The sequence below is a fragment of the Myotis daubentonii genome, chromosome 12 (assembly GCF_963259705.1).
Source record: "Myotis daubentonii chromosome 12, mMyoDau2.1, whole genome shotgun sequence".
NCBI classification, from domain to species: Eukaryota; Metazoa; Chordata; class Mammalia; order Chiroptera; family Vespertilionidae; genus Myotis; species Myotis daubentonii.
Window position 1 is genome coordinate 68,478,692 of NC_081851.1, and position 24,778 is coordinate 68,503,469.

Consider the following 24,778-nt stretch of genomic DNA (forward strand, 5'->3'; position numbering starts at 1 on the left):
GAAGCAGGACTAGAGGCAGCTAAGCTATTTATTAAGTCAGTAGAAAAACTGTACACAATTGAGGTGCAAGCGGGAGACAGTTTAACCCCTGTGCTGCAGAGCTCCGTCCAGTCCAATTCCAGGAGTGTGGTCTGCACATGTGTGCACATGAGCACGGGAGCTACCTGGATACCCCAGAGCATCGGCGTGTGCGGCCCCCGTGGGGGGCACCGGATTCCGTGCCCAGCAGTTGGGCCGGAGGCTGAGGAGCGGGGCCCTACAAACGGCCCAGCACGCCCAGCACGGTGGCTAACAGAGCCATGCGTATGTACATGCCGTTCTCGGCCTGGCGGAAGTAGGCTGCTCGGGGGTCTGAGTCCACCTCCACGCTGCGAGAGAAGGCGAGAGTCACCACAGAGCCCGCGATGGCCTCAGTGGGCCCCCAGCCAGCCCCCGGGGAGCCTCCACTCTCGTCACGTCACCTGATCTCGTTGACGCGGGGCATGGGGTGCATCACCACCATCTTCTTCTTGGCCCGGGTCATGATGTGGGGAGTGAGGATGAACTGGCCGAAGCACTGAGACAGATGGGCCCTGTCAGCACCTCAGGGCAGGGATGCATGAGGCCACAGCCCCGGCTCCCCAGGTCCCCGCCACACCCACGCGACGTGACCACACCCAGGGCGCTGACCAAGCTCCAGGAGCCTCCCCACCCCCCTGGCCTCTTGTCGGGGTGCCCGGCGCACCAGCCCCGGCTCCTGAGCCCCGGCACTCACGGCTTCATACTCCTGGGCAGAGCTGAAGCGCTCCTTCTGGATCCGCGTCATGTACAGCACGTCGGTGTCCGGCAGCGCCGCCTCGATGCTCTCAAACTTCTCCTGAAGGGCGAGGCCGAGGCGGGGTGAATGCAGGGCCAGGTCTGCCTGCCTGACCCCGGTCCCCCAGGGCCTCCCGGGGCCTCACCTGCTTGGTGCCACGGGAGGCCACGAAGGCCCACACGTCGGGCGGCATGCACAGGCCGGGAGGCGCCACGTAGCGCAGGCTGACTCGGTACTGGGTGAGCAGGCAAGCCAGGGAGTGCACCGTGCGTCCATGCTTCAGGTCCCCCACCATCGTGATCTAGGGGAGGAACCCCGTCACAAGAGGGCCCCCATACTGAGCACCCCTTCCCATTTCAGAGCTTTGGCCTCGGCCGGGATGCGGGCTCCTTGATGCAGCATGCCCGGGGAAAGGAGCGACTTCCACCGCCTCCCTCGCCAGCCTTCCCTGGCCGCCCCCTCACCGTCATGCCGTTGACAGTGCCCAGCTCCTCCTGGATAGTGAAGATGTCCAGCAGGGCCTGGGTGGGATGCTCTCCAACCCCATCCCCAGCGTTGATCACTGGCCTCCGGCAGTGCTTGGCTGCCAGCTGTGGAAACGGCACAAGGGAGAGTCCTGCCTCTGCGTCTCCCTGCCTCAGTCCCGCCCTCCCGGGGTCCCGGGCACAGGAGCCCAGGCGCCTCACCTCCACGGCTCCGGGCTGGGGGTGCCGAAGCACCACGACGTCGGCGTAGCAGCTCATGGTCTGCACGGAGTCGGCCAGGGATTCACCCTTCTGGACGGAGGATGTGGCTTCTGAGAAGCTGAGCACAGCGCCCCCCAGCCGGGCCATGGCTGCTGCAAAGGAGCTGCTGGTCCTCGTGCTCACCTCGTAGAACATGGAGGCCATCACCTTTCCCTGGGGGAGAGGGATGTGTACGTGTGTTCCTCAGGCACACACAGGCTGCCTCTCCCCAGTTTACACAAGGGAGCCTGCGAGGATCCCTCCCCACAGCCCTCCCCACGAATGCCACCATCTGTGTCATGCTGAGCTACAGGCTCTGCCTCCAAAAGCCATTGCTAAGAGTCTGAATGAGACACATTCTCTGGGAGAAAAGGAAACATCCCTGCTCTCCCACGAGTCCATTGGCAGAGACCAAGGGACCAGGTGGGCTGATGCTCAGGGCTTCGCGAGTCAGCTGCATGCTGACAGGAGGACAGACAGGGGACCCGGGGCAGCAGGCCTTCCCAGCAGAGAAAGCTGAGCGAGAGGGAGGTTCGGACTCACACGAGGGGCTCACGGCAGGGGAGGGAGGCCCCCCCGACCACCGCACAGCCCTGCTGACGGGGGCCGGGATCCTCAGCCCACAGCCCGACCCTGACCTTGAGGATGTCGAGGCTCCGCTTTTTCTGCATCGTGCGCGCCACATTGAACAGGTGGGACATCTAAGAAAGATCCGGAGTCAGCTGGGAGGGCAGCGCCTGGAGGTCCCGGCCCCAAGCTGCCAGATCCTTTCGCTCTGGTGTCCCGGTCCCCCGCCCCCAGGCACCTGGTCCTTGGTGAACTGCTGGACGGACAGGATATGTTGGCCCACTAATGAGTGTAGCAGGGGTGAGGTCTGGGGGTGCAGCAGGCCAGGGGTCCCCAGGTTCTGGGGTGATGCCTGTCTAGGTACTGGTGGTGGAGGGTAGCAGGTGCCATCAAGGGTTCCCATCAGCTCTGCTGTGAGGGACGGGGCAGAAGAGGCTGGTCAGAGTGTCCCTCCTGCCAGGCCGGATCAGAGGTCCCCGAGGCGAGTGTGTCGGGGGGAGAGGGGGCTCTCACCTGGCTCAGCTGCCTTCCGAGACACCTTTTCCTTTGGCTCCTCGGCTGCAAACAGGCAACAGCACAGATGTAAGCCTGGGGGTGAGGGCTGAGACCTCCCATCCCCCTCCCACCCCGGACTCTGAATGACAGAGTCTGTGTTAAGCTGACTCACACCACAGTAGCTCCAGCAGGTTAGGGGAGGGCAAAGGACTAGCAGCCCTGGGAGCACACGTGATTTCCCATGGGGCTGCTGTCTGTGAGCAGTGGCCCCAACCCCCCCGGGCCCTCCCCAAAGTGGCAAAGGGATCCTAGGGAAGGGAACGGCCAGGCTCACATCACCCCCTGGATTTACCCCACGCTCTGCTGCCCCGTGGGATCCCAGTTCCCAGGCACAGGAATGCAGCTGCCCACAACAAAAAGGGCCTGTGAGAAGAAGCTGTGGGGGCCTACCTGACGCTGGGCAGACTGATTTAGGCAAAGGTTGGCACAGTGGATCAGACTAGGATGAGGGGGTGGCAGGAAGGACGGGGTAAGGAGATAACGATGAGGTGCGGGGAGGGGAGGGCCTGGATCAGCTCCCAGGCCCCTGCTGCATCCGGGACACTGGGGGCGCAGGGGAGAGGGGCTGCCCCACATCTCCACGTCCAGGTGACGCACCCTGACATGATAGGCCTCTTACCTGGCAGACCTGGGTCTGAGGCCCGGTGGATTCGGGGTGGCAGGTGGAAGCGGCCGTCGGGGAGCCCTGGGATGACCCGGCGGGGCCTTTCGGGCGTCTGCAGAGCAAACACTGGTCTCGTGTTTGAAAAATCACTGACCCAGCCCCTTCTCAAGTTCACCCCATCATGAAAAGCCAACTGCTCAGTGTCCACACGGACTCCATTCTCCAGGACCTCCCCGAGCACGGTGCTGTCCGCAGCAGGGCAGGCACTCTGCTTTCTAGAGGCGCGTGCTGGCCCCAACACCGCCCCCGAGATCTCTGGTTAATGGGTCCGTGTTTCCCACAGGCAACCTCCTAAACTGACAGTTAATTCTGTGGTCTGCAGCAGACAGAAGCAGGTGGTGGGGATCTTAACTGTCAAGTAAAGAGCCTTCCACCCTGAAACCCCGCCCTGGCTGCCACTCTCCGACTCCCCCAGCCCAGCAGTGTGTGTACCGTGTTGACCTCGCTGGCGGCAGGGGCAGAGGGCGTGAGCTGGGGAACGGCTCCCTGAGGCCACTTGCGAACATCCTGTCCGTAGCCCGGGGGCACCAGAACCTGCAGGCAGGAGGCAGGGGCGGGGAGTGAGGAGAGAGCCTGACTGGGATTGAAGGAATGATGCCAGCAAGGAGAAAAAGTGCCCTGGGGGACAGAACCAGGGCAGCTGGAGGGGTAGCGGGCAGCACAGATGTGCTGGGTGGGATGAAACGACACAACTGGGATTGTGCACCGGCCACACACGTACCTGCCCATCAATATAGGCAACCTCTCCTCGTAGGACCACACGTCGAACGGTGCCCTTCACCTTCTGCCCCTCAAAGGGTGTCCAGCGGGCCTTGGAGAAGGGCATGTGGCTGGGGACTGTCCATTCATGCTCCAGATCCACCTGCCGGAGTCAAGAGTGAAGCGAGGGAAAGACCACCCATGGGAGAAGCCCAGGGCTGGGGAGGCCCCGCCGCTTGGGCCGCATCCCCCCTTCCCCCACCTCCACGTAGGTGTCCTCCTGGGGGGGCAGATGAAAGATCCGCCGAGGGTTGTGGTGCAGGCGCTGCAGCAGGTCGTCCAGACTGAGCCGGCCCTCGCTCACAGCCGTCAGCAGCAGCGGCAGCATGGTCTCCAGCCCGGGGAAGCCAGGGGGCGGCCGGGCCCCACACTTCTCCTCCAAGGTGTGGGGGGCTGGAGAAAGGGCAGACCCTCAGCACCTGTCACCTCACCTCCGGAGCCAGGCCAGGGCTGCCGCCTCCCTCCCGCACTCTCTTCTCTGGGGGTCGGGAAGTGGTAGACAGGAACGACTGCCATCTTCTGGGGCCCAGCCCTCGCCATGGTCTCTCGTTTTACTTCCGTCCTTGCTCGTTCTTTCACTGAACATTTACCAAGCACCCACCACGCACCCGGCACTGTATAGGGGCTGGGGCATTGCACAGAGCAAGTCCCAGTCTTCATGGGGCCAGGGGCCTGGCCCAGATCCCCTGCGGGGCAGAGGAGGCGCACCGCGGGCCCTCTCACCGTGGTCTGAGGCAAAGCAGTCGATGACGGCCATGTTCTCCCACAGGGCCTCCACGTCCTGCCGGGAGCCCAGCTCGGGCCGGACCTCCCCCTTCCCAGGCCCCAGGCGCTCCAGGTCGTCCCGGCTCAGGAACAGATGGTGGGGCGCCACCTCGCAGGTCACGGGCAGCCCCTGGGCCTTGGCGGCTTTAATCAGCAGGATCTGGGGGGAGAGCAGGAAATGCAGAGGAGGCCTCTCCCGACGCCCTGCCCCACAAGCCCCGCGGCCAACACCCCTTCTTGAAAGTTATGGGGCGGACAAGCTGAGGGTCCAGCTCCAGGATCCTCAGACCCTCTACTGCCCCTAAGGACTCCCCTGACCTCCTGGTGTTACTGGGGCAGCAACAGGGGCACCAGGACCTCCGGGGCCTCACCTCCTCCTTCCGTGCCACGTGACAGATGTGCACGGAGCGCTGGGTCAGCTGAGCCACCATGAGGACGGCGGCCACGCTCTGCCGCTCGGCGTGGGCCACGATGGGAAGGTGGGGCGGCCACGTCTCGAAATGCTGGGGGCAGAAAGGATTTTCTGGGAGAGCCTGGAGCCCTCACAGAGCTCTCGTGGCTCCTCACTGCTGTTGGCCCACTTTGTGGGGCTCTCCAGCCAGCAGGGATTGTCCGGCCGCCGCCCCCCACTGCCCACTCCCTACCTCCATCCACTGGTCCACGCTGTCCAGCCGCAGCTCAGAGAAGGTCTCGTTGAGGTAGAGCTTCAGCCCCGCAGCAGACCCAGCCACCGGGCCCAGGGTCCCTGCATTTTCCGACGAGGCTCCGAGGAACAAGGCAAAGTCACAGCGGGCACCAGCCTCTGCCAGCTGGGGAGGACAATATGAGAGAAGGGCCCAGCGCACCCATGCCAGTCTGGCACCAGTGGCCTGGGCCCCGGGGGAGGGACAGGGGGAGGCTGGTGGGGACACGTGGGTCACCATGAAACAGGGGTGCAAAAGCTCACCTTCTGGGCCAGGGCCAGAGCGGGGGCATCGATGATGGGGGGCCGGGTATTAGGCATGGCACACACCATGGTGACACCTCCAGCCAGGGCGGCAGCTGTGCCCGAGGCAAAATCCTCCTTGTGTGTGCCACCTGGTTCCCGCAGGTGCACGTGCACATCAATCAGTCCTGGGAGAATGGGGAGGCGGTAAGATCAGAGGAAGATTCATACATGAAGGGCATCCAGGAAGTGACTGGGGTGGCAGGAAAATGAAAGTGAGAGATGGGAGGTAACTCAATCAAGGGCACTGTGGCCTGGGGAGTGAAGGAGCTCAGAGTGACCAAGATTTGGGGCGTCCACGCTGTGCAGCCCAGGGCAGGGGTGGGCCCTCAGCCATTCCCCACCACACCAGGGTCTCTGACAGCTGTTCCCAGCGGCCAGAGCCAGGCCCTCCTGAGCTGCACGTACCAGGTAGCCGCACAAGCTTTTGGGAGGTCATGCAGTCAACATGCACCTTCATGGGAGGGACTGGCCCGATCTGGCCCAGGGCCTGCAGAAGAAAACCACGGTCAGTTCTGACTTAAGGGCATCCTGGGAGTTGTAGGTAGGGACTGGGTTTCCCATAAACCAGGCTCCTGCCTCTCTATCTTCACCTTCTCTCTCTGCAGCCACAAAGTTGGATTATTAGCGTGGCTGCTTCATATTGAGATTTCCCAACCCACGACGTGCTCACTTCTCCCTCCTCCCCCATTAGCACTGGCTGTCTCCCTCCCTGCACCCAGGTCTCAGTTACCTCCACAAACAGCTTGGTGCATTTGATGTCAATGATGAGGGGCACAGAGAAGTCAGCGGCCAGACGTCGGGTACGGTAGCCCTTGGTGACGAAGGAAGACAGACGGCGGCCCCCAGCTCCACGCATGGACAGGTTAATCACCAGCTCAAAGTGATTCTCTGCCAGCTGCTCCAAGATGCTTCGCTGTGGTGGACACTCACCATCGACTGCCTCCTCAAAGTGCCAGTCCACAGCTGTTACCTGGGGCCCAGAGACAAGGGCAGGGCCAATCTGAGCCTGGCAGGGGTCAGGAAGACCGGCCTGAAGGGAGGGGAGGAGGCCCAGGAGCCCATGAGAAGACTGGGTGGGGACCAGGGCTGCCTCTATTTGCTAGTGGCAGTCTATTTCTTGACAGGGAAGACATCTAAACTTGTGATGAAGGACTCTGCAGGATGAGCCTACACACACACACACACACACACACACACACAGATAAAATTCTGGGAGGAAATATATTAGAACTAGATGCCTGGTGCATGAATTCATGCACGAGTGGGGTCCCTCGGCCTGGCTGGCGATCAGGCTGATCTGGGCTGGCCGGTCACGGGGAGGTTGGCTGTGGCAGCGCACTGACCAGCAGCGGGCAGCTCCTGTGTTGAGCATCTGCCCCCTGGTGGTCAGTGCACGTAACAGCTACCAGCCGGTCATCCGCTTGTCCAGCCTTGATAGTAGCTTAGACTTTTATATAGAGAGATGTTAACAGTGGTAGAGAACTCTCAGGGCTTTTTTCTTTTCTGCATATTCTCCTTTCTCTGAATGGAATATACATGATTTGTACAATAACAATAAAAGCAGGGGAAGAGGGAAAGAATTCTTCGGTGCTTTCAAACCCTTGCAGGGCAGTGTGGGGAGGCCGTGGAGCCTGTACCTTGACCCCGTGCTCGGTGTAGAAGTCGGCGGTGCCCAGACTGGCATAGAGGCTGTAGCCCAGGCTCTCCAGCAGCCGCACAGTTGGGAGCAGCTCACTCTTGTTCTGACCAAGCAGAGGAAGGTGAGGTTACGCTTTCCAGCCTCCCACTTCAAGGCCAGGCCATCCACCCCCACCCCCAATTCTGCACCTTATAGCTGCCAATGGTCAGCAGGATGTTCTTCTTGGGGATCTTAAAGCCAGTGCTCAGCATGGCCTTGAGGTAGGCCTCACAGCGGCTCTCCCCAAAGCCGGCCACTTCCCCGGTGCTGGTCATTTCCACACCCAACACCACGTCAGCACCCGCCAGGCGGGAGAAGGAAAACTGGGGCACCTGAGGGAGCAGGAGGTGAGAGAGGCCAGGGCGAGGGGCCACCTCCCCACAGTGGGAGAGGCAGCCACAGACCCTCTCCTGGGTCCCATCCAAACAGCGGGGTTAGCCTGCCTGCCGCTGCTCCACGTGTGCCCTACACCCACCACCAGCTGCCTCCCCAGCACACCTGGGCCTTCCCGCAGCCTCCCTCAGCTGTCCCCTGGCCTTGGACAAGCTCTGCAAATCAAACACCCGACCGTCCTTCCAGGCCTAGTTCAAGTGCCACCGTGCCTCTGAAGCCGTCCCAGGTCACCCTTTTTGGAAGTGGTACCTGCTGTCTGCAAACTCCTTTAGCATTTTCCATGTCTCTACTATGTAGGCCTATTAGAAACTGTCCTATAAACAAGCTGTTTCGGACCCAACTTCTCTCGCCTCCCATTAGAGTGAAAGCTCCTAAGGGACAGAGGCCACCTCATCGCTCCATGGCCGAGCAACACCTGCCCACAGCAGGTGTTGGGTTTACAGGCTGACTGACAACGTGTACGTGAGGGCACTCTCTCCTCCTGCCTCCGGCTGCTGCCTGCGAACCTCCAGGTGCTGATCCTCCTTACCTTGACCCCCACGACTCCAGAGCCAGTCATGAGCCCCACAGGCTCCACTTCTTCCCCCATGATGACCCGCGTGGCTAAGGCTACCAGGTCTACGCCCAGGGTCTTGGAGACGAAGGGAAAGGAGCGAGAGACACGCACGTTGCATTCGATGACTTTTAGCTGGTCGTCCTGGGGCAGAGAAGAACGGTCAGGCCTTCCCAGGCTGGGCTTGCTGACGTACCTCCCTGACCTCGACTCATTCCTTTAACCCCCTCTCCCTACCTTGGCAATCAGCTGCAGATTGAAGGGTCCCGTGACCTGCAGCTCCTGGCCCACGGCATGCACGATGGCCTGGATCCGCTCCAGGGTTTTGGCAGTGATGTCTTGTGGTGGGGTCACCAGCGTGGCGTCCCCGGAGTGCACGCCTGCATTCTCCACATGCTCTGAGATGGCGATGGCTGCCACCACACCATCGCAGGCCACAGCATCCACGTCAATCTCCTGGGGGGAGGGGATGTGTGTGTGCGCAGGGCAATGTCAGGTAGAGCAAGGACCACTGTCTTCTCCCACTTGCCCCAGATGCTCCCTTGCTTTAAGAGCCCTGGTGCACCCCTGCCTTCCCAGCCCACTGTGCCTATGAACGTCTGTAGGACCAGAGAGGGGCCGCCCTCAGAAACTTCTTTGCCTGCAGCCTACCTTGGCCTCCTGGATGAACTTGGAGATGACCACAGGGTGCTCCTTGGAGACGGCTGCTGCGCTGCTCAGGAAGCGCTCCAGGTCCCCGTCAGTGTAGGCCACGTTCATAGCAGCGCCACTCAGCACATAGGAGGGGCGCACCACGCAGGGGTACCCCACAGTCTGGCAGAACTGGCGAGCAGACTAAGGGTGCAGGGAGCTTAGCTAGGTTGGTCGCACTCACCCGTGCCATCCTCCGGCCCCCCACGAGGTCCTAGCCCACCTCCAGGTCACTCAGCTCCCGCCACTGAGGCTGGCTGATGCCAATGGTATCAAGGAGCCGGGAGAACTTGAAACGGTTCTCAGCCGAGTCGATGGCTTCAGGGGAGGTGCCCAGCACCCGGCACTGCTGCCGATGCAAAGCCATGGCCATGTTGTTGGGCAGCTGCCCTCCCATGGAGAGGATCACGCCTTCGGGGCTCTCCAGCTCATAGATGTCCATCACCACCTACAGGGCAGGAGGAGAGACGGAGGTGGGGATGAGCAGGGTCAGGGCCTCAGCCTCTGGCTCACTGCTCCTCACCCGCCACCACGTCCCTTCGCATCCCACAACTTCCAAAGCATCTTACGTCGGCCAGCTCCTCCCACTTGATCCCGGCCCCTCAGGCTGAGAGAGCCTGCATCTCTCTCACCTCAAAAGAGATCTCATCGAAGTAGAGTCGGTCACACATGTCATAGTCGGTACTGACTGTCTCCGGGTTGTAGTTCACCATGATGGTCTTATACCCCATCTGCAATGGGGAGGGACTGAGATTAGCAATCAGGTGAGAGAAGGAGATGGAGAAACTAAGCCACAGCCCCCACGCTGGAGAGCACCGCCTCAGCTTCCTCAGTAATCGCGCAGCTCACCCCCCGGGAGGGAAGTGGGGCCGGCACCGCAGTATTGAGAAGTGGCACTAAGTGCTGGAAAGGAGACACATGCCTGTGTGGGCACAAGACAGGCTACGGGGACCTTTGCCCCAACCCAAAGCCCTACAATTGATGGAAGTGCCAGGACGGAGCACGGGTGGAAGGCAGTCTCTGGAGCTGAACAGAGCAGCAGGGAAAACAGTGTGAGACGAGCTCCCGGACCTTCCGGAGCTGCTGGATGCAGCCCACGGCACACCAGTCGAACTCGACGCTGGAGCCGATACGGTAGACGCCAGAGCCTAGGACCAGGACGTGAGGCGTCCGAAAGGTGAGGTCGTGGGTGGTGCTCCAGTACGTCAGGTACAGGTAGTTCGTCTGCGCTGGCCACTCCGCGGCCACTGTGTCAATCTGTTTCACCGCCGGGCAGATCCCCAGCTCCTGACGCAGCTTGCGAACAGCCAGCTCTGTGCTAAAGGAAAGAGGACGGAAACATAGGCCCTGGGCGAGCGGGACAGGCTGAGTAGCGGAGGAAGATCCCACGGCAGGGGTCACAGAGGAAAATACCCTACGGAAGGTCAGAGGTCGCCAAAGCCCCCCACTCTCCCTTTCTGGGGGCCTCTCCCTGGTACCAAGGGTCACTGCCCCACATTTCGCAGCCCGAGGCCCTCGCCGCCATCTCACCTGAGAACCGCAAGGGCGATCTGCTTGTCTGAGAAGCCGAGGCGCTTGGCCTGGTGCAGCAGGTGTGGGGGCAAAGGCTGGCCACGGTGCTGCTCCAGCAGCTGGGCGTGTGCAATGATCCGCTTCATGCGGTGCAGGAACCAGCGGTCGATGCGTGTGAGCTCATACAGGCGCTCCACCGAGTAGCCAGCCCACAGAGCAGCTGCCACCACGAAGATCCGCTTGTCTGTCGGAGTCTCCAACTCCTAACGGGAGAGGGCAGACAGATGGGCAGAAGCACGGTGCAGAGGCAGGAGACGGCAGGATGTTAAGCAAAATGTTCCCAATCTACTGTCAGCACCTCAGACAGCCGAGAGCATGACTGTCATCATCTTAGAAGAGGAAACTGCAGGCCAGCGCAGGGGCTCTGCAGGCGTGAAAACCTGGACGTGGATCCTGGCTCTGCCTCTCCCTGCCAAGGCGGTGCCCAGCAAGTTCCACCACCTCCCTAAGTCTGCTTCCTCCTCTATAAACCCAAGTCTAATACGTCCTCATAGAACAAATGAGATGACATCCCCGAATCCTCAGCAAAGTGAAAACACAGCAAGTGTCCCCTGGCGCCTGCTGCTACTGTCGCTGGTCTTGGGCTCCTGGGCGGGGACAGAGCAGCAGCGTCCACTCACCATGTCACTGACTGGCTTTACTGTGTGGTCAAAGCCCATACAGTTCTCGTCCACCATGCGCAGCGCCTTCTGGAAGGCCTCCTCGAAGGAACGCCCAATGCCCATGACTTCACCTGGAGACACAAGATGGAAAGACTGAGGGCCTGCTGGTCGGGGAGCTGCCCGGAAGGTCTACGGCTTAGTCAAGTAACCCTCCCCTCCGGGAGGTTCTCGGGTCCCATGGTGGTGAGATTTATGGTGTTTCATTGTTGAAACACCTTAAACTTTCAGCTCTGCCCTCTACGATTTTCATTTTTTATTAGTGAATATGGAATTCAAATGCCTAAAATGGGCCCTGGCCAGTGTCGCTCAGTTGGTTGGGCAACATCCTATTCACCAAAAGGTTGCCGGTTCAATTCCTGGTCAGGTCACGTGCCAGGTTTGCGGGCTTAACCCCTGGTAGGGGGTGTGTAAGAGGTAGCCGGTCAATGTTTCTCTTTCAAACTGATGTTCCACTTATGCATTCATTGGTTGATTTTTACGTGTGTCCTGACCGGGGATCAAGCCTGCAACCTTGGGGTATCAGGATGATGCTCTAACCAACTGAACTACCCAGCCAGGGCTGTTTTCTATGCTTTGGGTTAGTCCCTTAGGATAAATTTCCAGAAGTGCAGGGGCAACAGGTAAGATACATTTTCTGGCTTTTAAGTATGAATTGCTTTACAAAAGTTTGTGCTTTATAATACAAAGTATACGTTTAACCAACCTTCTAAGAAATGTGTATCATCATTTAAAACAATTTTTATTAAGCCCTAGCCCATCTGGCTCAGTAAATAGAGCATCAGCCCGAGGACTGAAGGGTCCTGGGTTTGATTCTGGACAAGGGTTGCAAGCTGAATCCCCGCCCTGGTCAGGTTGGGACTCGTGCAGGAGGCAACCAATGATGTTTCTCTCTATCTCCCTCCCCCTGCCTTCCATTCTCCTTAAGAATCAATGGGAAAATATCCTCAGATGGATTAACACAAAATTTTTTTGTTAAGCAGATTATCTCATTTAACTAGATTTCTATTTATTTAAATCCTCACCCAAGGATAATGCTTTTATTTATTTATTTAAATCCTCAACAGAGGACATGCTTTTATTGATTTAGAGAGAGAGGGAGAGAGACAGAGGAATGGAGGGAGAGGGAGAGACAGAGAGAAAAAGAGAGAAACATTGATGTGAGAGAAACATTGATCAGTTACCTCCCGTACACACCCTGACTGGGGATTGAACACAAAATCTTTTTGGTGTATGGGAGGACACTCCAACCAACTGAACCACGTGGCCAGGGCTAGATTTCTATTTATTACTAAGAGTGAGCTTCCCCGTTTGTTGACCGATTTCCTGTTCTGTAAGGTTTTGTTCATGTCCTCTGAAAATTTACTCCATGATTTTCAAGTATTTCTTACCAACTGTATTTATTTACAATCCTAATATTTGTTTCTTTAGAAAAAAATTTAAAACACCAAGATACTAATAGCAGTGTTAAGGAACTGGATTACAAGTGATTTTAATTCCTTTGTAATGTGTTTATATCATAAGAGTTTTATCTTGGGTAAAAGAAAAACCCAACACTCATACTTGCAGGCCTAGAAAAATCCTGGACTCATATATATGCCCAAATTAATCTCTATGTGACAATATTACAAGTGATTCTTCTTTGGTTAAACTATCTTTTCTAATTTCACAATGATAGGTGTATCTTACTAGTATGATAAACGTTACCAAAGATCACATTCCAAGAATACTTGAATAGATATAAAACTCTGAGATGTCTCATCGAGGAATCAATCTTTGATTGTCCTATTTTCAACCCACTTCTTTTAGCCACAATTTAATTATGGCTTTGTTCCCAAGTTTACTATAATTTTCATATAACAAATTCATCTCCAGAAGGAACAACTTGGCAGTCTTGTAAGATTTCTAAAAATTCTGAAATAATATCTGAGCTTAGACTTAACTTGCGTAAAGGCTACCATTGCTCTTAATGGGAATATGAACACAATAAAGTGCTCTTATCCTTAGCTGGGAGCGCTTTGGTTCGTACACGTGCGTGGTGGGCTGAAGTGTCTTAGAGGACAGCCTAAGGCGACTTAAAAGGACATGATAAGGAAGCATGTTAACTCAATCCCAGCATGCCCTACCACCGCCCGGAGGCCGACCACTCACTGTTCACCACTAAATTTCCTACTTTTTATGAAAAGGCCTCTGAGCCCAGCTGGTGTGGCCCTGGGGTTGAACATCAACCCATGAGTCAGGAGGTAACAGTTCAATTCCTGGTCAGGGCACACGCCTGAGTTGAGGGCTCGATCTCCAGTAAGGGGCATGCAGCTGATCAATGATTCTCTCTCATCATTGATGTTTCCATCTCTCTCTCCCTCTCCCTTCCTCTCTCTGACGTCAATAAAAACAAATTAAAAGAAATAAAGGAAGAAAAGAAAAAGGTCTCTGAAATCCTGCTCTCATCTTATACATTGTGTTAAAAAAAAAATCTCATTTAGTGACCATGGCAGAAAGGGCCCAGGAAAGGAGATGTGCTAAGAATGGCCACCACGGCCTTAGCTGGTTTGACTCAATAGGTAGAGTATCTATTGGCCTGTGGACTGAAGGGTCCCTGGTTCGATTCTAGTCAAGCGCACATGCCTGGGTTGCAGGCTCAATTCCCAGTAGGGGGCGTGCAGGAGGCAGCTGATCAATGATTCTCTCTCATCACTGATGTTTCTACCTCTCTCTCCCTCTCCCTTCCTCTCTGAAACAAAAAAAACAAACCAACAACAACAAAAGAATGGCTACCCTTCAGTCTGCAGACCACTAACCCTCTCCCTTCCTCTCTAAAATCAATAAAATATATTTAAAGAAAAACAAAAAGAATGGCTATCACTGTGCTGACGTGGATTTAGAGGGTTCACAGAGAAACAGCAGCCAGTGTTTGCCCTAAGCATCAGAGTTTTAAACTAGCACAGTCACTACCATTAACAGCCTAAAGGCCGTGGGCAAAGTGCCATGAATGCTGTGGGTGGAGTTTCACGGAACTGGCCTCCCTGTAAGAGGAACGCCAGCAAGCAGGCCGTTTTCAGTTCTTGGCTCTGCCCTCTATTCGGCCACAACACTTTCCTTTTGTGGTCCCCTCAGTTACTCAATGGTCAGATGAGAGAGATGGGGTTCTCTGATGGCTAGCACCGCCCCCCCGAGAGTCTGACCTGCCGTCTGGGAGGGAGGGGGCATGCGTCTTCTGACATAGATTTCCAGATGTCTTTGATCCCCACTCCTAGAAATAAGACCTCCTTTCTTAGTTTGAAATGTCCCTAGTGGCTCTGAGGAACTGTATTCCCAAAAGCTGCTAATGTAGATGCTGAAAGGCCATGCCAGGGAACTATCGCTGACATCCCAGATTCTTGGGACAGGTGGGGCCCCGTGGGGTGATCTGGGGCGGGGTCTCCGGACGTGTCTCACCAACGCTCTTCATGCAGCTCCCGATCTTCGTGCTGACACGCAGGAACTTGCTGAGGTCCCAGCGAGGAATCTTCACCACACAGTAATCCAGGCTGGGCTCGAAGGCTGCTGTTCCCCCTGTCACCGAGTTCCTGGGAGCCATCAGGTGGGGGTGCCAGAAGGACAGCGGGGGAGACATACGAGCTGAGCCTCCAGATAGCTAGCTCTCTCCATCCCCATACATCCAGACCAATGTCCTTTTCATACTCCCCGTCCTTGAAAGTTTTCTTTACCTCCCTGATCTCCCCCACAACCCTTGTACCTGAGCTCAGGCAGAGGGATGCCCAGCGCCAGCTTGGCGGCCACATAGGCCAGTGGATAGCCTGTGGCCTTACTGGCCAGAGCAGAGCTTCGAGAGAGCCTGGCATTCACTTCGATGATATAATACTGCAAAGAGAGAGAACAGAGTCACCAGGTAACTCGCCTAAAAGGCCCACCTAGGAGATCCCAGAAAGGTAAGAAAATAAAGCCCTCCCCGATGGGATGGGTAGCAACAGCCCCCTACCGCCGAGGCCCAACCCTACCAAAGACAATCCCAGTTTCTACTCCAGGGTCTGTAGGGCCAAAAGGCCTCTTGGCCTTGAGGCCTCAAAATTTTGGAAGGAGGGCCCGGCAAGCATGGCTCAGTGGTTGAGTGTCAACCTATGAACCAGGAGGTCACGGTTCGATTCCCGGTCAGGGCACATGCCCAGGGTTGCAGGCTTGATCCCCAGTGTGGGGCGTGCAGGAAGCAGCCAATCAACGATTCTCTCTCATCACTGATGTTTCTCTCTCTCTTCCTCTTGGAAATCAATAAAAACATATTTTTAAAAGACCAGGAGGGGAAGGAGATCCAATAGCTAGAATATCAGCTCCAGGACCTAGAGTCTCACCTGCTCAGACTCAGGGTTCAAGGCGTACTGCACATTGCACTCCCCGACGATGCCAAGGTGCTGGGTCACCTTGATGGCCGTCCGCCTCAGTAGCTGGTACTCCCTGTCATTCAGCGTCTGGCTTGGAGCCACCACTATGGACTCACCAGTGTGGATGCCCAGTGGGTCCAAGTTCTCCATGTTACACACCTGTGAAGAGAGGGTTCCATGGAGGTCACTACCAAAGGGGGTCAGGAAAGACAGGTGGCTGTATCCGTCCTGGCTCTGAGGGACACCGAACGCACAAAGATCTGAGCCCCGGCCTCTGCTCTTACAAGAGCTCATACTGCCCGACACGGCTCCCACCGTCTCCGTCTACTCACCGTGACACAGTTGCCATAGGCGTCTCTCACCACCTCATACTCAATCTCCTTCCATCCCTTCAGGGACTTGTCTACCAGGACTTGGCTGGTATGGGCAAAAGCGGGGGCCACGAGAGCACAGAGCTCCTCCCTGTTGGATGCAAAGCCAGAGCCCAGGCCACCCAGGGCAAAGGCGGCCCGCACCAGCACAGGGTACCCCAGTCGCTCAGCGGCTGCCTGGGCCTGCAGGGAGCAGAAGAGATAAACCAACCGGTCAGGCCTTGACTGCTGGCTGCACAGAGAGTTCCTGGACACAGAGAAAATAAAATGGAAAGAAAACGACACCATTCTACCTCCCTCCCTCCACCTCTCAAACCTGTTCAAGAGAATTTGCTGCCTCACTGGGGGCCACATGCTCGCCAATCTCCGCCATCCTGGAGGCAAAAGCGCGCCGGTCCTCCGTCAGCTCAATGGTCTCCACGGGTGTGCCCAGGACCCGGACCCCATAGCGAGCAAGCACTCCAGCCTTGGTCAGCTCCACACCACAGTTCAGAGCTGTCTGGCCCCCAAAAGTCAGTAAAATGCCATCTGGACGCTCATTACGGATCACCTGAGGACGGAGAGAGGGGTAACAGGCCTTAGGGCCCTGCAGTTAGGAAATGGGTCAAACCCAGCGTGCCTCCTCAGTCCAGCCTCACCCGCCGTACCTGGGTGACGTAGTGAGGTGTTATGGGAAGGAAATAGACCTTGTCGGCCAGCCCCTGGGAGGTCTGCACTGTGGCAATGTTGGGGTTGATCAGCAACGTCTGGATGTTTTCCTCCTTCAGGGCCTTGATTGCCTAGGGAGACAATGGCACGTCCACCTCGACTGCCGAAGCAAGACTGCACGCAGTCTCCGTCTTCTTTCCTCCCTGTACTCTTAGCCCCGAACAGCCAACTCCTCCTCCTCAGCACCTCACCTCTCCCACGTTCCCTACCTTCCTCCTTCATTCCCTCCCCACAACCAAGGTTCAAGCCTCCGCCTTTCTCCTCAAGACTCTAGCCATTGCTGAGGCTCACACTCCCAGAAGGGCGCAGGGACATGACGTACCTGAGAACCTGAGTAGTCAAACTCGCCGGCCTGGCCAATGGAGAGGCCCCCCGAGCCCAGGATCAGGACCTTCCGCGGCGGGGGAAGCCCAGAGCCTGGGCTGGGAGCCCCAGGCAGGCACAGGCGCTCAGCCAGCCGCGCTCGAACTGTGGAAACACAGCGAGTCATGGACAGAACTAAGTGAGACCTGAGGGAAATCATCTGGATTAACCCCCTCATTTCACAGAAGAATCCAGAACAAGTAATGACTCTAATGCAGTGGTTCCCAACATGGGGCACAAGCCCCACAGGGGGGCAATCTGATTTTTAAGGGGGGCAATTCGAGAATGAGTTATTAACAGTGAATTTTTTGCATTTCTAATGGTTCTAGGGGCCTCATATACGGTATATAAATATGTATTGTGACATATTTATGCATTTCAATTGTTTTGAAACTTTGCTATTTTAAAAAAATTTTTAAATATATATTTTATTGATTTTTTACAGAGAGGAAGGGAGAGGGAGAGAGTTAGAAACATTGATCAGCTGCCTCCTGCACACCCTCTACTGGGAATGTGCCTGCCACCAAGGTACATGCCCTTGATCGGAATCGAACCTGGGACCCGTCAGTCTGCAGGCCGACGCTCTATCCACTGAGCCAAACCAGCTAGGGCTATTTGCCATTTTTCATATCACTTCATATTATTTTTTTTAACAACTCCTTAGTGATTTCTTCCTCAGTACTTCAACTGTCCTTTCATTCTTTTATTTTTCTCTTTCATGGATGCCATGTTCTTTGGAAGCTTGCTTAGACCAAGTTAATAGCCTTTTAGGCTTCCTCCACGTGAATAGGAACTCACTTTTTGAATAAGAATTATATGTCATGGGGGGGCGGGCATCAGGATTTTAGAGATGCCTAGAGTGGGGCATGGCCCAAAAAAGGTTGGGAACCACTGCTCTGGTGAACGGCAGAGTCAGAACCAGAACCCAGCCCTAGCCAGTCTGACTCAGTGGTTGGAGGACCCACCGTGGACTGAAGGGTCCTGGGCTCAATTCCGGTCACGGGCATGTACCTCAGGAGCAGGCTCAATCCCCGGCCCTGTTTGGGGCGTGTTCGGGAGGCAACCAATTGATGTGTCTCTCTCATATCCGCTGTCTCTCTGTCTCTGCCCCTCCCTTCCACTCTCTCTAAAGATCAATGGAAAAAATATCCTCAGGTGAGAACAACAATCACAAAAGCCTGGCCGGTGTGGCTCAGTGATTGAGTGTTGACCTATGAACCAGGAGGTCACGGTTCGATTCCTGGTCAGGGCACATGCCCGTGTTGCAGGCTTGATCCCCAGTGGCGGGTGTGCAGGAGGCAGCCATTGATGTCTGCTCTCACATCATATCAGTGTTTCCATTTCTCTATCCCTCTCCCTTCTACTCGCTAAAATCAAAAAAAGAACCAGAACCCAGGACTCATGCATCAGGAGCTGCTTTCAATAGAAGCATAAATAAACCATCTTGGTTTGGGTGCTTCCCCACGCCCCCTCCTTAACCTCCCAAACATGTATCCGTTTCCTGGGGTACGTCCATCCTAGAGCCAGCCCTGTTCTTGGTCCCACAACCCAGTTCTTCAACCCAGGTGCTTACCTGTCTGGGCCCCAGGGTTTCCAGTGTTGGCTTCTTTCACAGTTTCCAGAAAGATATCAAAAAGGAGCTCCATATCTGAAGGGCCAGCGTGGTGCTCTGGGTGAAACTGGACACTGGTGAAGAGATTGGATCACGAAACCTGTCACCATCACTGGCCGCGGCAGTGGCAGCGTTGGAGGGGGGGAGTGGGATAGATGCCTGGGCCCACGATCACTCTTCACTTTTGGGCCTTCAAGTCCCAGGGGGCTTCACAGCTGTACACATCAGTCCCTCGGCCAGAAGCACCCAGGCTCACCTGAAGAAGGGCAGGCTGGCGTGGACGATGCCCTCATTGGAATGGTCATTGGCGTTGGTGAAGAGAGGAAGCCAGCCTGCCGGCAGGGAGTCTGTTTCCACAGCAAACCCATGATTCTGGGATGTCAGGAAGCAGCGCCCAGAGCCCGCCAGCAAGCACGGCTGGTTGTGGCCTCGGTTCCCATACCTGGGGATGGAAGCATGCGGAGTCACAGGCCCTTTCACTCTCCTTCACCCCTGGACCAAACCCAGCTCTCATCTCTCAGGACTCTCAGCAGCTCCTGCTCTATTTCAACACTAATAAACACCAACTCTCGGCCCTCTCCCAAGCCCCCCCCCCCCTTGTCAGTAGTGCAGGCTCTTCCTCTCCCCACAAATCCCACCTCATCTTGTACGTCTTGGCCCCGATGGCCAAGGCCAGCAGCTGGTGTCCCAGGCAGATCCCGAAGACAGGCCGGGGATTCGGCTCCGCTAAGACACGGCTCAGTGCGGATATCACGTTGGGGTAGGAGGCAGGATCGCCAGGGCCGTTACTCAGGAAGAGACCCTCATACTCTGGAACGGGCAGAAAAGATGACGTCACCACCAGTATTCAACTAGAGACACACTTGCAGCCCTCACCAATAAAGGCCCTTATCTCCACTGTCTTCCCTGCAACTCATGTTGGCTTTAGCAATTAGACCCAGGGACAGATCTTCCGCAGAAACCGTTTGTCTGTGGTCCTACACAGACCCCAGCTACTCACCGTGGCTGTCCAGTGCATGGTCCCAGGGGACCACAGTGACCTCGGCCCCACGCTGGCACAAGCATCGGATCTGATTATACTTCAGGCCACAGTCCAAAGCCAGAATGCGAGGGGTACCCCCTGCATTGAATACCTGTGGAACCTGAGAAAGACAGGGCAACAGCTGACAGCTGTGACCAGTGGGTAGAGATAGGCACACACCAACCCCCTAACTTTGAGGCCTCTTCTGACTCTACCTCAATGGTTATGGACAGACTATAATTACTGTGCTACAGCTTGCAACACTCGCCCCCTCGCCCACTGTACCTTAATGGAGACCTCCGGCACCAGGGGGCGGGCATTGGGGTCCAAGAATGGCAGGGCCGAAGGGTCTGTCCCATCCTGGACCAGCTTCCCCAGCAGAGACCCCTGCTCTCGCAACTTCTTGGTCAGCTCCCGCGTGTCCACTCCTGTCAAAGCAGCACGCTCTGAGAGCTCCCCTCCCCAAGCTCAGTCGTGCGTGTGGTTCAGGCTTCCCGGAGAGCTTCCATCCCAGAGCCCAGTCACACACAGCTGGTCTACGGGCATCGAAGTCCTAAGCCACCCTGATGGGATCACACTACCATCCAGTATTCTCGCCAAGAATCTCACATCTGAACTGTACCATGATTCCAGATCTATCTGTTTACAGAAAATACGATCAAGATTTATCTGTTTATAGAAAAAGAACTTGCTAAATGATACAACGGGAATGTAATCGACAAAACGCAGACTGGGAGACTCCAAAGAAAAACTGACCTGTTTCTGTCAAATAGGTTACAAGGCCCATAGATTAAAAAAGATATAATCGAATGCAATGCACCCATCTTGTTTAGATTCAGATTCAAAGAAACAATGAAAAAAATAACTTAGCTAACTGGGAAAATTTTAAACCCTGACTGGATATTTGATATTAAGGAATTACTGTTACTTTTTAAAATGTATGATGTTATTGCGGTCATGTTTTAAAAGGATTCCTTTTTCATAGATACTTAAATATTTATGGATAAATGATACAGTGTCTGAGATAAGCTTTAAAAAATCCGGGGGTGATTTGTGGCCATGCTCCCGTCAGGGACCCGTTCCTGCAGGTTCTCTCTTTGGCTTCTGGTAACTGTTTGCCGCTAGAACTTCTACTGCTATTCTCAGGGCTTTATGCCATCTCCTGTTAGGTTTCAGGAACCTGCTCTCTCCTTGGAGTAGTTAGTCCCTTCACTAAACTTTTCAGTTAGGCTTTTGAGTTGCACGTGCTTCCTGCCCCAACTATGACCTGACTTATTTGTATGGAGACCCTAATAAAGCTCTCAAGTTAAACCAAAAAAAAAAAAAAAAAAATCCGGGGGTACCCAGCTGGCTTGCCTCAGTGATTGAACCAGGTCACAGTTGGATTCCCGGTCAGGGCACATGCCCGGGTTGCATCCCCACGGGGGAGTGTGCAAGAGGCAGCCAACCAATGATTCTCTCTCATCATTGATGTTTCTATCTCTCTCTCCCTCTCCTTTCTTCTCTGAAATCAATAAAACATATATTAAAAAATAATAATCTGGGGGTTACAGTAATGGTGATGAAATAAGTTTAGCCCTGAGTTGATAGCTATGGAAGCTGGGGGTTAATTATATACTATTCTTTCCTTTTGTATGTTTGAAATTTTCCATGTGAGAAGAGCTCAGTTCCTTGCTCCAGTCACCAATCTAACATTCAAATAAGATTCTTTCTATCACAGCCTTGAACTCAAGTCCCAATAGTGCACAGAGATCTTCTCTTGATTCTTCCCATCGAGGCACCAGTCCTCTGCCCAACCACACTTGTGCTTGCACTATACCTTGCAGGCCAGGTATGCCATGCTGCTGCAGCCACTCGTGAAGGGTGCGGATGGAACTCCAGTGGCTAGGGGTGGGGCAGCACTCTCCCACCACCAATCCTGCCACATGGATCCCCGAGGATTCAAACCACTGTTGATGGAAGGAAGAGATCGTGAGGAGCCCAGGGCCTTACACCTCGCTATGTCGTCTTTCCCCATTGTGTGGCACGAACCCCGTGCTTCAGCCACACTGGATGACTATCATTCCTTAAACACACCAAGCCCCTCATGCTTTTGCCCTTTACCAGCAGTGCTACCCCCATATGAAACACTGAACACATGGGCCCAAGGTGCCTGATTAATAATTGAAAATGAGCCCTAGCTTGTTTGGCTCAGTGGATAGAGCGTGGGTCTGCAACTGAAGGGTCCCAGGTTCAATTCCGGTCAAGGGAACATGTCTGGGTTGTGGGCTCAATCCCCAATAGGGGGCGTGCAGGAGGCAGCCAAATAATGATTCTCTCTCATCATTGATGTTTCTCTCTCTCTTTCTCTCTCTCCCCCCCTTCCTCTCTGAAATCAATAAAAATACATTTTTTTAAAAATTGAAAATGGCCGAAACCGGTTTGGCTCAGTGGATAGAGCGTCGGCTTCCTGACTGAAAGGTCCCAGGTTCGATTCCGGTTAAGGGCATGTACCTGGGTTGCGGGCACATCCCCAGTAGGAGATGTGCAGGAGGCAGCTGATCGATGTCTCTCTCATCGATGTTTCTAGCTCTCTATCTCTCTCCCTTCCTCTCTGAAAAAAATCAATAAAATATATTTTTTTAAAAAAATTGAAAATGATATTTTCCTTTTTCCTTCCTTTTCCTTTACCCAAAACTGAGATCACAAATCCCCTTTTCTGTGAAGCGACCCCCAGTCACCCACTGCAGCTTGTGCCTCCTCCTCAGAGCTCAGGAGGCTCACATCATTCCCACTGTTCTTTTTACATAAAACCTCAATTTTGCATTTTGCAGGTTTATAAAATCAATGTTGTCAATGTGTTTACAGTTGACAAAGCTGGTGATGGACATGTTAACCAAGATACTGCCTTGTAAACGAGAATGCAGTGTATTTATAGGTTTGTGATGAGACGTGGTCCTTTGGAGGAATAACATGTCCCTTACCTAGAGTTCCCTCTCCCAAGTGGAAGGCAAATTAAGAACTGAGGCTCAGGAAGCCTAGAATCAGGACAAAACAAGTTTGTGGCCCAGCTGGAGTAGCTCATGGTTGAGCATCCACCTATGAACCAGGAGGTCACGGTTCGATTCCCAGTCAGGGCACATGTGCGGGGTTGTGGGCACAATCCCCAGTGGGGGGCGTGCAGGAGGCAGCTGATCAATGATTGTCTCTCATCATTGATGTTTCTATCTCTCTCTCCCTCTCCCTTCCTCTCTGAAATCAATAAAAATACATTTAAAAAACAAACAAACAAACAAAACAAGTTTGTGTCTTTTTCACAGAACTGTGAACTCAAGAACAAGGTGATTGATACATGATAGTAGCCAATAAACAGTTACTGAGCGCTGGGGGAGGGGCAGTGAGCATGAAAAAAGACAAGGTCCCTATGGTCACAATGTTAATTTGTTACTTAGGGGCATGAAAATTAACAAGGTAACATGTAAATAAACAAGATTATAATTACACAGTGTGATAAAAATAGTGTAAAACAGGTGGGTGCACAATACCTTACTAAATAAAGATAAAGGTTCAGCGAATATGCCTTGGCATGATTATACCCTCCTCCTTCACAGGGGATTATATACATAAAAGATAACAGAAACTTGTTATCTAACAGATAAGCACGTAATAACTAGAGAAACAGGTCATTTATGTGGGAGTTGCATATTCAAATCACCTCTGCTTAGTGGAAGTTTTAAAGAAAGATGGGTATGGAGCTTGTTACTTAGGGATTTGAAGGATTGTTTGGCAGAACCCTCTGTGTCCAGGAAGACCAGTCTGCACACCGACAAGTGTGTTCACAACACATGTGACTGAAAAGCATCCGTGGGGACCCGTGGCTCTAGGAGGCCGCACCCTGGTTCTGTCAGGGCCTCAATTTTGCAGGTTTATACAATCAATTTTGTGAGTGTGTTTACAGATGACAAAACTGGAGATGGACATGTTAACCAAGATACTGCACTGTAAACTAGAACGCAGTGTATTCACAGGCTTGTGATGAGACGTGGTCCTTTGGAGGAATAACATGGCCCTCACCTAGGGTTCCCTCTCCCAAGTGGAAGGCAAATTGAGAACTGAGGCTCAGGAAGCCTGGAATCAGGACCAAACAAGTTCGAGAAATACTGCGCCTAGGCACTGGGTGTGGTTACCTTGCTGAGACCGAACTCATCCGCTTCATCTGGGGGGATGCCATAGTTGCCGATCAGAGGATATGTCAGCACTAAGATCTGTGCCTTGTAGGATGGGTCTGTGAGGGCTTCGGGGTAGCCGACCATGCCGGTTTGAAACACTGCAAGAAAGAGGCAGGCCTGGGGCTCAGGAGGGCCCCCGTGGGCACACTGCCCCACGCCGCGAGAATGCCCTAGTGACCGTGAGATGGAGGGGGCTGGGCTGGGAACTTGGGCGCCGAAGGGGGGGTGGGGGTGGGGTTGTGTCGGCGGGAAAATGGCGGGGTCTGGCCAGGGCAGACCGGGCAGAGAAGGGCCGCAGAGAGTGGGACGAGATCGGCAGCCGGACCGGGCTTGCTTACCCACTTCTCCGGCAGTCGACACAGCGGCCCCAAAGGGCTGGCCCCGCAGGACCAACCCATCCTCCAACACCAGGGTCGCCATGGGAACGGAGCTCCGCGCTGTGGGCACTCCGAGAGCTGGAAGCACAGCAAGTTTCCGCCGATGCTGGGACCACGTGAGGACCGGGAGCCCGGAGCAGGTACACGTGGCTAGCGGCGCGCCCGGCTGGAGACAGTGCGCGGCGGCAGAAGCCCCAGGAGTGCCGGGAGGCGGCGGACTGCGGCGGCGCGGGAAGCGGGCGGCGTGCGGGGCGGGGCCGGCACGTAAGGGGCGGGGCCAGGGGGCGGCGAGGTCACAGGCGTCAGACTACCTGGCGCAGAGCCTGGAGAAACGTGGAGGACAGAACCCACTTCCACCCCAACCAAGAAACACACAAA

The 24,778-nt window shown here is 55.1% G+C and overlaps 1 protein-coding gene across 5 annotated transcripts; it reads right to left on the reverse strand.

Annotated features, from left to right (window-relative positions):
• Positions 1-10: 10 nt before the first annotated feature.
• On the reverse strand, positions 11-24,628 carry CAD (carbamoyl-phosphate synthetase 2, aspartate transcarbamylase, and dihydroorotase). Of its 5 annotated transcripts, none has more exons than XM_059660315.1 (45): positions 24,362-24,627; positions 23,982-24,121; positions 21,635-21,764; positions 20,101-20,243; positions 19,795-19,936; positions 19,433-19,604; positions 19,051-19,236; positions 18,756-18,868; positions 17,142-17,287; positions 16,759-16,890; positions 16,428-16,661; positions 16,073-16,294; positions 15,711-15,899; positions 15,101-15,225; positions 14,800-14,930; positions 11,326-11,438; positions 10,664-10,908; positions 10,205-10,451; positions 9,766-9,864; positions 9,357-9,581; positions 9,095-9,277; positions 8,681-8,899; positions 8,420-8,587; positions 7,647-7,829; positions 7,457-7,561; positions 6,550-6,789; positions 6,225-6,306; positions 5,778-5,944; positions 5,476-5,640; positions 5,203-5,334; positions 4,790-4,991; positions 4,269-4,459; positions 4,029-4,169; positions 3,740-3,841; positions 3,263-3,359; positions 2,936-2,986; positions 2,602-2,646; positions 2,327-2,496; positions 2,160-2,222; positions 1,483-1,695; positions 1,261-1,386; positions 942-1,097; positions 755-856; positions 462-556; positions 11-368 (listed from the first exon to the last, which is right to left on the reverse strand). In XM_059660315.1, exons 1-45 carry the CDS (start codon positions 24,441-24,443, stop codon positions 257-259), a joined length of 6,726 nt encoding a protein of 2,241 aa, XP_059516298.1. In that variant the 5' UTR covers positions 24,444-24,627; the 3' UTR covers positions 11-256. The 5 variants fall into 5 exon arrangements, with proteins under 5 accessions (XP_059516298.1, XP_059516297.1, XP_059516300.1 ...); XM_059660314.1 differs by having other exon boundaries at positions 2,327-2,499; XM_059660317.1 differs by lacking the exon at positions 2,936-2,986.
• Positions 24,629-24,778: the final 150 nt, after the last annotated feature.

Excerpts from the sequence above, each read along its gene's own strand:
- CAD (XM_059660314.1), bottom strand. The coding sequence starts at position 24,443 with ATGGCGACCCTGGTGTTGGAGGATGGGTTGGTCCTGCGGGGCCAGCCC. Across the intron at positions 18,869-19,050 it reads GCCAGCCTGCCCTTCTTCAG|TGTCCAGTTTCACCCAGAGC; the intron begins GTGAGCCTGGGT and ends TCTCTTCACCAG. Across the intron at positions 1,387-1,482 it reads CCCAGCCCGGAGCCGTGGAG|CTGGCAGCCAAGCACTGCCG; the intron begins GTGAGGCGCCTG and ends CCGTTTCCACAG.